The 15,576-nt window shown below is 38.4% G+C and overlaps 1 protein-coding gene across 11 annotated transcripts in view; it reads right to left on the bottom strand.

Annotated features, from left to right (window-relative positions):
- The window catches only part of SLC41A2 (solute carrier family 41 member 2), a 131,854-nt gene that overhangs the window by 83,884 nt on the left and 32,394 nt on the right, over positions 1 to 15,576 (bottom strand). For 10 of the 11 annotated variants that reach the window (XM_059186732.1, XM_059186731.1, XM_059186729.1 and 7 more), the window contains one exon: positions 3,591 to 3,698. The exons of the other annotated variant lie outside the window; for it this stretch is intronic. In XM_059186732.1, coding sequence (XP_059042715.1) covers positions 3,591 to 3,698 — 108 coding nt within the window. The remainder of the gene's footprint in view (positions 1 to 3,590; positions 3,699 to 15,576) is intronic. 11 annotated transcript variants of the gene reach the window in all.

A 15,576-nucleotide genomic window follows, 5' to 3' on the forward strand; every position in this document is an offset into this window, starting at 1 on the left:
TCTGCAGTCACGACCTTGGTTATCCTATCCTCTTGTGAGCTTTGCTTCTAATCAGCTTTGGAGCTGCCCTCTCTTAAATATGAACAAATAAAGGTAACCAGACATTTGATGGAAATATCTACCATAAAATATAAATGCCACAACACATAAAGTTCAAATTAAAACATTAAGATTAAATTCACCTTTATTCAGTGTTAATGGTAATATAAGCAAATTAATTTGTAGCATATCCCTTACTACCTGGCTTCCCTACAGCAGAGCCTATTTCAAAATGGAGTGGTCTGTTCCATTTCTTATTTGAATCTAAACAAATACTGGAGAATGCTCAAGAATGTTCCTTTTCGAAATATTTTCTCTGAGATAAGCTAGCCAAAATTTCAGTTTTCCGGGCAGAGTTATCCAGTTGCTTAAAAGCTTGTATGCTTAACTATATTTATCAGGACAAAGTTCATTTTCCAACAAAATAACACTAAAGCTACCTTTTAATTCTCATTCCAGTAACTTCCTTTTCCTTTAAATGTTGCCCGTTTTGTTTTTCAAGACCTCTTCCTTATTCCCCTCTCTGGCCATAAACCTCTTGGATTGAGTTTTACCTTCCTGACCCACCAGTTCTGAAAGCATAATGCAAATGCAGATCACTGGGGAAAAAAGACGGTACATGGAATGCAGGTATATGATTTCACAAACCCTGAAAACATTAGTAAAGCCACATAAAAGGGTGTTTGTTTTTTTTTTAAAGATAAAAGCTAGCGGTATAATGGACAAACATTCTGGTGGAACACCAAGTGGGAAAATCAATATTCAGGTGACGCCAAATGTCACCATTATATAATGAATATATGATGAATATCTTCTGAGATATTAGAGTGTGAAACTTAATCAAATTTTTAAAAAACTGTATTACCATCTTAGTATTACATTTTTTAGAGATTATTTCTTAGCACTGAGAGTTACTAGGTTGATCCTATAGTCACTATACTTTCTATCTGTAATACTATACAGATGCCCACTTTAAAACAAAGTCGTTAGAGAATCAAGATTGGTTTGGGCTAGTTTTACCAATTTAGATACTTCTAAGAATGATGGTGTTACCCAATTACTGGACTTTCTTTCCTCTCACATAATAATTGATGAAAATTTGAAATCTCCTCTTTAATTCTTAGGTTTGGAGATTTGGTTGATGGTGACAATAAAATTTCATTGAAGTAGTTCCGTAAACTGAAGTTTAGTACATTGTTTGATGGTGCTTTCTAAATACTTTCAGGTAAGTCTAAGATTGCTGTCCTAACATATTTTTTAAAAATATTCTTATATGGACTTAATGGCTTCATAGGATTGCTTGAGAAAACCTGGTCTTTAAACCTTGGATCTAAAAGTTTAACAATGGAGCAATGTAACTGGGTTCCATGACACCAAAAAGTAATGAATTTCCATCTGTATCTATCACCAACACAGCTGTTCAGTTTCTTGGTTACCTTTTGATATGCAAATTCCCCCCCCCCCATAGATGGACTCATTCACTGTAGCACCTTTAAGCAAACAAAAAAACTTAACTTCACATACTAAATGTACTGTAATTAGTAATAACCTCTGACAGCTTAATTTCTGACTAACATTAAATTGGGTAGATGGTTCCCTGAAGTTAACCCCACTAGCGGCATGATTTTTTATTTTTATTTTTTATTAACATATAATGTATTATTTGACTTAGGGTACAAGTCTGTGAATCATCAGGCTTACACATTTCACAACACTCACCACAGCACATACCCTCCCCAATGTCCATAACCCAGCCACGCTCTCCCTACCCCCCTTCCCCCAGCAACCCTCAGTTTGTTTTGTGAGATTAAGAGTCTCTTATGGTTTGTCTCCCTCCGGATCACATCTTATTTCATTTTTTTCCTTCCCTACCCCCCAAACCTCCCACTCTGCCTCTCAACTTCCTCCTATCAGGGAGATCATATGATAATTATCTTTCTCTGATTGACTTTTGCTCTGCATAATACCCTCTAGTTCCATCCACAGCATCATAAAAGGCAAGATTTCATTTCTTTTGATGGCTGCAAAGTATTCCATTGTATATATATACCACATCTTCTTTTTTTTTAAGATTTTATTTATTCATTTGACAGAGAGAGAGGAGAGAGATCATAAGTAGGCAGAGAGGCAGGCAGAGAGAGAGAGGAGGAAGCAGGCTCCTCGCTGAGCAGAGAGCCTGATGCGGGGCTCGATCCCAGGCCCCTGAGATCATGACCTGAGCTAAAGGCAGAGGCTCAACCCACTAAGCCACCCAGGTGCCCCAATATGCTACATCTTCTTTATCTACTCACCTGTTAATGGACATCTAGGTTCTTTCCACAGTCTGGCTATTGTGAACATTGTAGCAGCATGATTTTAATCAACATAATTTGGTTTCACAATGGGGAACCCCCAACAAATGCTAGAGTGAGCGAACAATGTCCTTTGGGCTTCTAAAAATAACTCAGAGCCCTGTAGAGGCTTTGGTTTTAAAAACCTTCCTAGATGACAAATTAGCATATCTAGCAAAGCTTTAAAAGAATGCATTTTTGGGGGGCACCTGGGTGGCTCAGTCAGTTAAGCGGCTGCCTTCAGCTCAGGTCATGATCCCAGTGTCCTGGGATTGAGCTCCACATCGGCTTCCTGCTCAGTAAGGAGTCTGCTTCTCCCTCTCCCACTCCCCCTGCTCATGCTTGCTCTCTCTCATGCTGTCTCAAATAAATAAATAAAATCTTTAAAAAAAAAAAAAAGAATGCATTCTTTTCCTGAACAGTTACAATCCTAGAATATGCCCCAAAGAAATAAAAGAATACGGAACTCTATGTATAAAAGTATTCATTATAATATTGTTTATATAGCAAAACATTAGAATGAGGCTATATCTAATAATAGATTATGGACTGAATTATGGGAGAGCTATGTAAGGGAAAAGTACAAAGCCAATAAAAATAATGGCACAGGTCTATATTGATATAGAAAGATGATCATGGTATATCTTCAAATTGATTATCACAGATTTTAAGAGGGTATATGCTATCTACCTTATGCCTATCTGTAAGTATAGATAGCCAAGTACAGATGGCTATCTATATAGATATAGATAGAAAGATCTATACCAAAAATATTAATATATGATTATATCTAGGTGAAGAATTTGGAGTGGTTTTAAATTTTCTTCTTCGTAATTTTTTCTCTTTTCTTCAGTTTTTGCTATAAGCATGTATTACTTTTATAACCACAAAAGGTTTAAATACCAGTCAACCAAACACTGAACCATAAAGAATCTCAATATCTAAACTGTCCCATGTCTTAAGCACTGATAACTGCTAGAATGCCCTGGAGTAAAATGAGGCAAGTATACTCCTTCTCGGGATAAAGGAGAGCCTATAATTCACAAATTAGCCAACCTAGAGAACTTTTGGGATATTATCAGCCATTACTACTTAGCATATCCCTGAGGTCCAGAAATTTATCAGACAGAGGGGAAAAAAAAAACCTTTCCTGATACAAGTTCTCCTTCTCAGAAACAGTATAGGTAATACACATACTTAGAGGTGGGAAAACAAACTTACTGCAGTGGATAATCTGGATGCCAATGTCATTTCCAAGTTCCCTTTGAGACCAAGAAGTGCAGGAACTAAAATGAAAACTTCTGTTACCTTTCTGAATACCTCCCAGTGCTGTAAGGAAAAAACAAAAACAAAAACAAAACAGAATTTTCTGATACTCTTGAAAAAATACTTTAGAAAAAAAAAAAGTTTCAAAAAATCTTAGCCTTTTTTCCTCCAATGTTGTATCTACATTTTGAATGACAACACAGGTCATTTAAACAGTGAACATTTAGCTTAACCCGATTCTCCACAGCTCTGAAGCCTTGAGTTGCTTTAGAAGATTGAGTTAAATTGGAAGTGATAGCTGATATAGTCACTACATCCCAAATACATCTAGCTTGCTACACGACTGATACCCTTAAATTTTACTTTATCCCTTAATGAGGAGACAGTTTAACTAGTAGTTAAGAGCACAAACTCGAGACCATCTGGATTTGAATCTTGGTTCCAACACTCATTATAACAACCCCCCAGGAAAAGTCTAATAATATTATATTATTATTTTATCTCACAGATGAAGAAACATAGATTCAGTGAAGTTAAATGATTTTCCCAAGGCTAGAAGATGGGACTGAGGGGCGCCTGGGTGGCTCAGTGGGTTAAGCCTCTGTCTTTAGCTCAGGTCATGATCTCCGGGTCCCAGGAAGGAGCTCCACATCAGGCTCTCTGCTCCGTGGGAAGACTGCTTCCCCCTCCCCTCTTTCCACCTGCCTCTCTGCCTACTTGTGATCTCGCTCTATCAAATAAATAAATAAAATCTTTAAAAAAAATTTAAAAAAGAAGAAGATGGGACCGAGAATAAACCTTGGGAGTTCTGAGTCATCCCATGTTCTGGTCCCCATTTTAGGGTGTGAGGCAAGAGGTTGCAGTGTACAGGATCCATAAAAAAGCACTAAATAGGAAATTAGAAAATTTGTGATTCTAGGGATGGATTGGTCACAACATAGCTGCGTAATCCTGGATGAGTCATGTCTTTCGGATCTCCATTTCTTCATCCATGAAATGAAGATACTGTCTGAGAGCCCTGTCTAGTCTTTGGGAAAATACCATGATAATGAAAATAATGTTAAAATTCTTTATAAAGTGAAAGAAATCACTTAAAACAAATCACTTAATAACACAACTTACTACTTTATTAATGCCATTAAGGGGTGATTGTTCCAGTAAAATTTATGGATTAAAATTTATGGACTAACATCTTGATTTATGCCAAAAAATATCAAGAAAATGCAGCCTTGTCATTAATACCAAGACAGGTAAGAGAAGTAAAACTTAAATCCATCAGATAAATGCAAGGAAAAATGCAATTTGTCCCCAGAGCTGCCCTAGAGGTTGTTTCAAATAGGTATAGAACTAGGACCTAAAGAGGTTAGGAAATGTTTATCAGATCAGTGTTTTGTAAAATCCTGGTTCAAAGAATATGTGAGGGAATCCTTCCAGGGTTCAAGTCAACTAAGGAAGAGCCTACAAAAAAGCACTGGAGGCCCAGCTGATCCCAGACTTCTTAACCTGCCAAAAAATTTAGAAATAATCTTCCCATTTTTTACAGTGGGTTAAGAATTCTGCTGTGCTTGTGGGATATGCCTCCTTCAGAGGTTAAGAGCGGTGGTGGTGATGATGATGATGATGATGATGAAAAACTTAATAATTATTAACAATATTCAACATCCACTGATTGCTTGGTATGTGTCAGGCACTGTTTTCTTTAGCTTTACTCATTTAAGCTTCACAATAGAACTATGAGATAGGTGTCATTTTTAACAAATCAGGGATATATTTTACCTAGGTCATCATTTTAAGACATCTAGCTATATGACTTAATTTTAGAAACACGAGATATCCAGGTATCTCTATCAGTCTAGCTCCCACATGTCATCACACTTTGGATCTGCTGGGATGAACACCTTTTGGTTACTCCCATCCTTTCCAAGTTCGATTCAAATCAAACACTCCCCTGAGAATTACTGTGAAGTCACTGTCACCTTAGATTGCTATAATAAGAACACTCCATTACTGATTTCCTATCTCATGCCAAATAAATTCTATATTCTTTTCCCTACACCTGCAGGGGTATGCTTCTAGAAGTTCCCAAACTTTCCCAGTTTTCATAACACCCCCACCAGGGCAAAAGAAACACCTAAAGTCCTATTTATTATGTAGCTGGTCCAAACAACTTAACACATATTTATTTACTAACAATTTTTTTAAAGATTTTATTTATTTATTTGTCAGACCGAGATCACAAGTAGGCTGAGAGGCAGGCATAGAGAGAGAGGGAAGCAGGCTCCCTGCTGAGCAGAGAGCATGATGCGGGGCTTGATCCCAGGACTCTGGGGTCATGACCTGAGCCGAAGACAGAGGCTATAACCCACTGAGCCACCCAGGCGCCCCTATTTCCTAACAATTTAATAGCCATTTGTAGAAGTAATAAAAATACATTGAAAAAATATTTTACATCGTATCACCATAATGACTTATTAATGGGGTGTGTGTACCTGTTGGTCATTGCACAATTTCTCAAACCTTGGAACTGGACACTGTCACCTCCATTTCTTGTTCTATATTGGTTTTTCTGTGACATTTTCTTTTTTTCACAGCATCCCTGAAAATCTAGCCATCAAGAGAAATGTGTGGTGCAATGCGGAAGTGTTGAACCACCCTGAGTCTGTAGAATGTCCAAGAAGTATCACTGTGCTTCCCTCAAATTTTTTTAAAAAATCCCACAGCAACCCTGAAGGGTCAAGAGACAGCATGTGGCCTATAGAGTGGCAAGAGGTAATAGAGTACTTTAGTCTAGAGAAGGACTTTGGGGTCAGATTACCTAGGTTGGAATTCTGACTCTTCCTGCTTTTACTGTGTGACTTGTGTGATTTACCAAAGTTTACTTAACCATTCAACTGTTGAAGGTTACCTGGGTTGTATTAGGAAGCAGTCCACTTTATTGTATTACCTGGTTGGCTATTATGAATGAAGGCGCTAGAAACATTCATGAAACAGACTTATGTGAACATAAGTCTTCATTCTCTGGCATAAGTGCCCAGGAATGCAACTGCTAGGTTTTACGATAGTTGACATTCAGTTTTAGTTTTTGTGTGTGTGTTTGTTTTTAAGAAACTGTCAAGGCATGCCTGGGTGGCTCCGTCGGTTAGGCATCATCAGACTCTTGGTTTCAGCTCTGGTCATGATCCTAGGGTCCTGGGATGGACTTCCACCACCTCACAGTCAGACACCATGCTCTACATGGAGTTTTCTCTCTCTCTCTAAAAAAAAAAAAAAAAAAAGACACTGTCGAGGTGCTTTCCAGAGTAGCTGTTCTGTTTTAAATTCCCATCAGCAATATATGGCCATTTCTCTATATGCTTAACAGCATTTCATAGTTTACTGTTTTTATTATGGCCATTCTGATAGGTGTGAAGTGATACTTCATAGTGATTTTCATTTGCATTTCTCTAATAGCCAAAGAACCTGAACATCTCATGTTTATTTGCCATCTGGACATAGTCTTTGGTGAAATGTCTCTATGTCTTTTGTCAATTTCCTACATTTTTTGAACTGTTGAGTTTTGAAGAGTCCTTTATACAGTCCAGCCTTTTGTCTAGGTATGTGTTTTACAAGTATTTTCTTCCACTCTGCAGGTTGCCATTTTATCCTCTTAAAAAGGTCATTCAGAGAACAAAAATTTTATTTGATGAAGTCCAATTTATCCGTTATTCCTTTTATGGATCCTGATTTCAATATCAAGTCTAAGAAATCTTTGCTTAGCCCTAGATCCTGAGAATTTTCTCCTGTATTTTTCTAAAAATTTTATAGTTTCACATTTCATATTTAAAGGTGTGATCCATGTTGAGTTTTTTTCTTTTTTTCTTCTTTTGAGTTTATTTTTCTACAAAGACTTAGGTTGAGGTTTATTTCTCTGCCTATGGATGTCTAATTGCTTCAGCACCATTTACTGAAAGGGCTATTTTTTTCTCCACTGCACCTGTCTCCAAAATTAGCTGAATGTATTTGTGTGGGTCCATCTCTGGGCTATCTATTTAGCTGCACTGATCTACATGTCTATCCCTCCACCACCACCACAGACTTGACTACTGGAGCCATGCTAATCAGCTTGACACCAGGTAAACTGACCCTTCCCCTTTATTTTTATTTTTCAAGCCTGTTAAAGCTATTCTATTTTCTTGTCCATTGCATATAAATTTTAGGATATCATCTGCAAAATGTATGGAGTTTAAAAGTTCTGTTAAACCCATTTATCAATTTGGGGAAAATTGACATCTTTATTATGTTGAGTCTTCCAAGCCATGAATATGGCAGGACTCTCCATTTATTTAGATCTTCAGTTAATTTTATTAGGGTTCTATGGCTTTCAGCATACAAGTCCTGTACATATTTTGTTAGATTTATATATAGGTAATTATTTTTTGAAAAATGTTACTGTATCTTTAATTTCAACGTCCGCCTATTCATTGTAGTGTACAGAAATAGAATTTATTTTTTTATGTATTATGTACCCTGTGACCTCGCTGAATTCATGTGCCAGTTTTAGGAGCTTTCTTTGTAGATTTCTTGGGGTTTTCAAAGTAGGCAATCACACCATCTGCGAATAGCAACAGTTTTAGTTTTTCCCTTCCAATTTGTGTGTCTTTTTTTCCCCCCCTTGCCTAATTGCATTGTGTTCAATAAAGGTAATGAGTCATCCTTGCCTTGTACCTGGTCTTAGGGAAAAGACATTCATATTTCACCATTAAGCACAATGTTGAGGAAATTCCACTCTCGTCCTAATTATCTGGGAGTTTTTTTAAATTGTTTTTTAAAAGATTTTATTTATTTATTTGACACAGAGAGAGAGAGAGAGATCACAAGTAGGGAGAGAGGCAGGCAGAGGGAGAGAGGGAGAAGCAGGCTCCCTGCTGAGCAGAGAGCCAGATGCAGGGCTTGATTCCAGGACCCCGAGACCATGACCTGAGCTGAAGGCAGAGGCTTAACCCTCTGAGCCACCCGGGGCCCTCTGAGAGTTTTTTTTAAACATGAATGAGTGTTGAATTTTATCAAATGCTTTTTCTGCATCAGTTGATATTATCGTGTGATTTTCTTCTTTAGCCTGTTAATATGGTAAATTACACTGATTTAATTTTCAAATATTGAGGCAGACTTGCTTCCCTCACTTCTTCATGGCACATAATTTATTTTACATATTGAATTCTATTAGACAGTGTTTTGTTAAGGATTTTTTTGCGGAGGGGGTCTATATACAGGAGATTAATCTGCAGACTTAAAGAAAATTCGATTATCTCTGGGTTTGGTATTTGGGTAATAACTTGCTCTTAAAACGAACTGGAAATTATTCCCTCCTCTTCGACTTTCCGAATGAGCTTATGTAGAATTAATATTAATTCTGCTTAATATATGACAGACTTTTCAGGTGAAGCTATCAGCATCTGAAGATCTCTTTTTTAGGAGTTTTTAAAATTACACATTCAATTTCCTTAGTGGCTATAGAGCTATTCAAACGATCTATTTCATTTTGGGTTCCTCGTGGTCGTTCTGCCATTCAAGGAAGCAGTCCACTTTGTGTAAGTTGTAAAATGTATGCATACACAGTTGTCTGTAGTATTCTCTTGTTATTCTTCCAATATCTACAGGATCTATAGTGATATCCCCCATTTCATCCTGATATTGGTAATTTATGTCTTTATTTTTTTTTTTTTGGCAGTACTGCTACAGATTATCCATTTTACTGATCTTTTCAAAGAAACAATTATTTGTTGCATCAGTTTTCTCTATTGTTGTCCTGCTTTCAATTTCACTGCAATTTTTGCTTTTATCTTTATTATCCTTTCCTCTCCTTGCTTTGGGTTTATTTTGTTCATCATTTTCTGCATTTGAGATGAGAGCTTTGATCGTTGATTTAAGATTTTTTTCCCTCATACTAATGTACACATTTAATTCTATACATGTCCATCTCTGTATTGCTTTACCTGTGACTCACAAATCTGGATGTCACATTCTCATTTTCATTCCGTTCAACGTTTTGTTTTTGACTTTTTTGAGACTCCCCCTTTGAACATGGATTGTCTAAAGGTATGTTGTTTAGTTTCCAGGTATGTGAAAGTTTTTCTGTTTTCTTTCTGTTACTGTTTCTAGTTTGATTACATTGTAACTAGAGAACATATTCTGAATCATTTCAGTATTTCAGACTTGAGATTTGGTTTATGGCCCAGGATATGGTCTCCCTTGGTATATGATCTGTGACACTTTGAACAGCATGTGTGTGCTACTGTTTGGGGAGGAAGTGTTCTGGAAATGTCAGTCAGATCTTGTTGGGCTGATGGTGTTAGTCCTCCTATATTTTTGCTGATTTTCTATCAGTTCTATCAACTGTTGAGAGAACAGTGTTGAAGACTCTAACCGTAATTGTGGATTTTTCTATTTCCTCCTTTCAATTCTATTGAGGGCTCTCATTATTAGATAAAAAAATTAAAATTCTGGCACCATACATGCCCTCCTCTGATATCATCCTGGATGAAGTGTTGGGGCACCTCACTACAGCTTCTTCCTCCCCAGATTTATTGAAGTGTAACCGAAAAAAGTGTAATATATGTAAAGGGTATAACATGATGATTTGATATGCACACATTGTAAAAAGAGGCCCACCACTGAGTTAATTCACATACCCTTTAACTCACATTGTTACCTTTTTCTTTGTTTGATGAAAATGCTTAAGACCTACTGTCTTATTTAGCAATTATCAATTATACAGTAGAGTATTATCAACTACAGTCACCATGTTATACATTAAATCCTCAAAATCTTTCCAAACTATGGAAAGAACCTAGATGTCCATCAATAGATGAATGGATAAAGAAGATGTGGGGTGTGTGTGTGTGTGTGTGTGTGTGTATACACACACACACATACATACATACATACAATGGAATACTATGCAGCCATCAAAATAAATGAAATCTTGCCATTTGCAATGACATGGATGGAGCTAGAGGGTATTATGCTAAGCAAGATAAGTCAATCAGAGAAAGACAATTATCATATGATCTCCCTGATATGAGGAAGCTGAGAGGCAAATTGGGGGGTTTGGGGGGTTGGAAAGGAATAAATGAAACAAGATGGGATCGGGAGGGAGACAAACCATAAGAGACTCTTAATCTCACAAAACAAACAGAGGGTTGCCGGGGGAAGGGGGGTAGAGAGAGGGTGGTTGGGTTATGGACTTTGGGGAGGGTATGTGCTATGGTGAGTGCTGTGAAGTGTGTAAACCTGGCGATTCACAGACCTGTACCCCTGGGGCTAATAATACATTATATGTTAATAAAAAAATAAAAAAATAAAAAATCCTCAGAACTTACTCATCTTATAGCTGAAAGTTTATACCTTTTAACCAACCTCTCCCCATTTCCCCCATCCCCCACCAGTACCATTTTACTATTTCTATGAGTTTGATTTTTTTTTTTTTTAGATTCCGCATGTAAGTGATACTATGCAATATTTGTCTTTCTCCATCTGGCCTATTTTACTTAGCGTAATGTACTCCACATACATCCATGTTGTTCATTTCAGCCCCAAACTAAGCCTTTGCTGCTCTGGGTAAGTGGGCGAGACCACAGTCTTTTCTGTCATGGTTGGCTAGAGTAGAACAATTCTTCGCCACAAGGTTTCTGTCTCGCTAGATTGCCCCTTTCCTGGTCCGTTAGCTGGAGAGAGCAGGCTTTTCTTCTTGTTGTTTGCACCTGTTGGTATTCCCAGGTTGCTGGCTTCTTTAGCTCCAGATCTGGGATACATGAAGCGATAAAGGCCTCACCAGACTGCTTTCTTCTCTCCACCTTTCACAGAGTCTTAATGTTTGTTCTATATAAAGTTTCCAGGGTTTTGTTTTGTACTGTTGTTGTACTTAATGGGCAGGACAGGTAAATGTACATTTATTCCAGCTTTCCAGAAGTCAAAGCGCATGAATTATTTTTTAAATAAAAACCAAAATCATTACATCAGAGTGCGTGCTACTGCTTTCCTGGGATCACATGTTTTTTAACATGTGAGTTATTTTCTCTTTAATACAAACTCTAAAATGATCACTATGCTTTATAAGGGGACGCAAACATGCTGATGACTTCCTAGCTTTGTATATTGAGAAACTGATAAAAATTAGTCTAACATTGATACTGTCCCCCTACCTTCTCTTTGCACTTTTAAAACACTGGACTTCTTGTCCACAAAACTTCAACAAAGTATCTGTTTTCTCCATGAACGCTCTACTTTCCTTATCAGCAAACTAGCCCTGACTCAGAGTTCCACGGTTAGAAATGCGGCTTCGGCACTGCATCATTCCATCTGAATTCCAAAACACACACAGCAGGATAGTAATAAAGGACTATTTGAGAGCTATACTATCCTCTATTTCAAAGGAATATTTTCAGCATTGCAACAATTCTATCTTCATAAAACATAACAGGATCTCAGGGTTTGGCAGACATCAGGTTTCAATAATATTCTAATGATCAGGATAAACTTACCTAGAAATTACTGGAAGTTCCAAAGGTATTAGTTCAGTTTACATACACATTTCTTCTAGATGGATAGGTAACTAATAGTAATCTCATTTTACAGAATCTTATAATAGATTAAGTCAACGGACCATCCAAGATACACACGTAGCATATTGTACCGAGAACAGGATTTATCCTCAAGACAAGCCTCTGCCATTGACAAGCTGCACATTCTTGGACAAATCATTTAACGATTTGCTTATTTTTAGTGAGGCAAGGGAAGACAAAGAACTTGGACTAGGATATTTCCAACTGAATCCTACAATTAAAAACTCAATCTGATTATCAATATTTAGGGACGCCTGGGTGGCTCAGTTGGTTGGGCAGCTGCCTTTGGCTCGGGTCATGATCCCAGCGTCCTGGGATCGAGTCCCACATCGGGCTCCTTGCTCAGCGGGGAGCCTGCTTCTCTCCCTCTGTCTCTGCCTGTGCTCGCTCGCTCTCCCTCTCTCTCTCTGACAAATAAATAAAATCTTAAAAAAAAAAATTTGATTATCAATATTCAGCAATATTTGTAACAAAGTAGAGTTTATTTCATTTCATTCATTCATACTGAGTGTCTGCTCTATGTAAGGCATTAGGCTAGTTTTTCGGATGGGGCCCTCCTTAAGTGGGGCCAAAGACTATGTGGATGAACTATCCCACCCAACTCCATTTACCAGTAGTAAGGGAATTTACATGACTTTAGATTCATGGTTCTCAAGCTGGAACCCACATCAAAATCACCAGAAATAATAAAGCTCATAAAAAGAGTTTGCTGGACCCGCCCCAGGTTTCTGATTCAGTAGAGGCAGGATAGTCTGAGAATTCATGTATCTAAGTTCCCAGATGATGCTGATGATACTGGGTGAGGGAGCCCACTTTGAGAACCACGGGCTCAGATAAATAAATAAAAAGACCACGGAGGAGCCAGGTTCTGTATGGGCAGGGTCACTACCCTCAAGGTGCTGTTCTTGCCTCCTGTGCATACTTCTCCATCTCCATTTTCCTTGAAGCAGTGTCTACTCCCCTTCACTTAAGAAGCAGTTAAATTCTTAATCTTCGTGCTTCTAGTAAAATTGCTGTTCTGAGTGGCCATCTGTCCGAGACAGAAGTGTAACTCAAACAGGGCTCATGTTATCCCATCTCCCTAATCACATTGACTGTTCCCCCAGGGGTAAGCATGGGACCAAAGACAACCCAACTGAAGAGTTCTTCCTTAGGATCTTCCAAACTGAAGACAGAGGATAGCTCACTCATCCTTTCCCTTTGTAAAACAAACTGAAAGGATATGACCCCACAACTGTCAGGAGCTATGTGCCATAGGAGAGAATGTGGGCAACAAACAAAATGGAACTTATAAGGAGCCACTGGGTGGCTCAGTGGGTTAAGCCACTACCTTAGGCTAATGTCGTGATCCCAGGGTCCTGGGATCAAGCCCCAGGTCGGGCTCTCTTCTCGGCAGGGAGCCTGCTTCCTCCTCTCTCTCTGCCTGCCTCTCTGCCTACTTGTGATCTCTGTCTGTCAAATAAATTTAAAAAAATCTTAAAAAAAAAAAAAGAGAGGAGAGACAGAGAGAAGATCATCATAAAATTAAGTCCTTGATCTCGTTATATCTGAGGTAAGGCGGTACAACTATTCTTCCTACTTACAAAAGATAACGCATTCTTTATTATTATTATTATTATTTAAATTATCTGGTTAGTTGGGTTTCAATTTCTTACAACAGAGAAGTTCTGGCGCATAGAAGGGGATCCAAAAATAAGATATGTCCCCCATAAACAAGGAGATAGTAAATAAGTAGTTAAAAGACAACCTGGGTTTAATTCAGCCAGTTATCAGTTGTGTGACCTTGGGCAAATAACTTAGTATCTAACCCTGGTACATCGCCCACCTGAGTCCTCATATACATAAGGTGAGAACTCGTGCGCTAGGTACTGACAAAGAACATTTGATGAATGATGCCTGTTACTATCACATCATTTACTGCACATTGATCTCCCGGGTACTATTTATTGTGCTTCACAAGCTCTTTTACTAAGTTCTTTAATTCAGGGCACAGGGTGAATAAAGCGATGTTGTAAGGCACAAGCACACAAAGGTAGTTTTGACTGGGACAAAAGCTTACCCCTTGGGGTAAGTCTGAACATGTAAAAAGAACATTTCATATCCCTATAGGTCTTTTTGGTACTTCAGTAGAATTCCTATAGCACTCTTCTATGTGTTCAGTCACACATTTTAGTTAAGTATTTGTATTTCCCATTACCATGAAAAGGCATCAACTTTGGGGTAAAAGCTCCAAATCTGAATTCCTAGCCTATATTTGCTCGCTGAGGGAGCTCTCTGAGCCTCATTCAAATGCCTCATTTTAAAGTGAGGTTAAAAACTCAATCTTTGGATTATGACTCCCACTCAATACAGGTCATCTCAGCAGATTTTCTCAGCAAACATCGACGGACCACTCCAAGCTGCAGTAAGTGAATAAGAATAAAAGTAAAAAGCAGAGAAGCGAGGCTAGAGCGGGTCTTACATAAAACAGGGAGCAAATGTCCTCCTACACAGAAAGCAGACAGTGGCCAAGCAATCTACCCTAATTTGCCATCAGCCACATATTGAAGTACTGCCTTAAGACACTAACAGCCATTTAACTCCTTATCCTGCATTTGATAATCCAGTCGGAGCAGCACATATAACAGCACCTGCTAAGGACTGAATGGTGTCACCTTCATAATTCCTATGTTGAACCCCTAACCCCCAATGTGACTGTATTTGGAGATCAGGCTTATGAGATGGTGATGAAAGTTACAGGAAGTCATAAGGGGAGGACCTGAATCTGACAGGGCTGGTGCCTTTATAAGAAGAGTAAGAGGCAACAGCCCCTGCTCTCTCCAGCATGAGGATGCAGAGAAAAGGCAGCTCTCCGAAAACCAGAAAAGGAACTCTCACCAGGAACAGGGCAGGTTGGGGTCTTGGACTTTCCAGCCTCTAGAACTATGAGAAATAAGCGTTTAATATTTAAGCCACCCAGTCTATAGTATTTCATTACAGCAGTCCAAGCAGACTAAGAGAGTACCAAAGACAAACTTCAGTTTTTTAGTTGTTTAAAACTGGCCCTGACCTCTATCATGTTAGAGGACCGTAGCCCTTGGAGGTGTGGGTGGCTTAGTCATTAGGGGTTTGCCTTCAGCTCAGGTCATGATCCCAGGGTACTGGGATGGAGCCCTGCATGGGGTTCCCTGCTCAGTGGGGAGCCTGCTTCTCCCTCTCCCTCTCCCTCTGCCTGCTGCTCTGCAGGCTTGTGCTCCCTCGCTGACAAATAAATAAATAAAATCTTAAAAAAAAAAAGAGGTATGTAGCCCTTAAAGGATTACAAAAGCTTTCACATGCATTAAATTTATATAATGTGTAGT

The sequence above is a fragment of the Mustela lutreola genome, chromosome 8 (assembly GCF_030435805.1).
Source record: "Mustela lutreola isolate mMusLut2 chromosome 8, mMusLut2.pri, whole genome shotgun sequence".
Classification (NCBI taxonomy): domain Eukaryota; kingdom Metazoa; phylum Chordata; class Mammalia; order Carnivora; family Mustelidae; genus Mustela; species Mustela lutreola.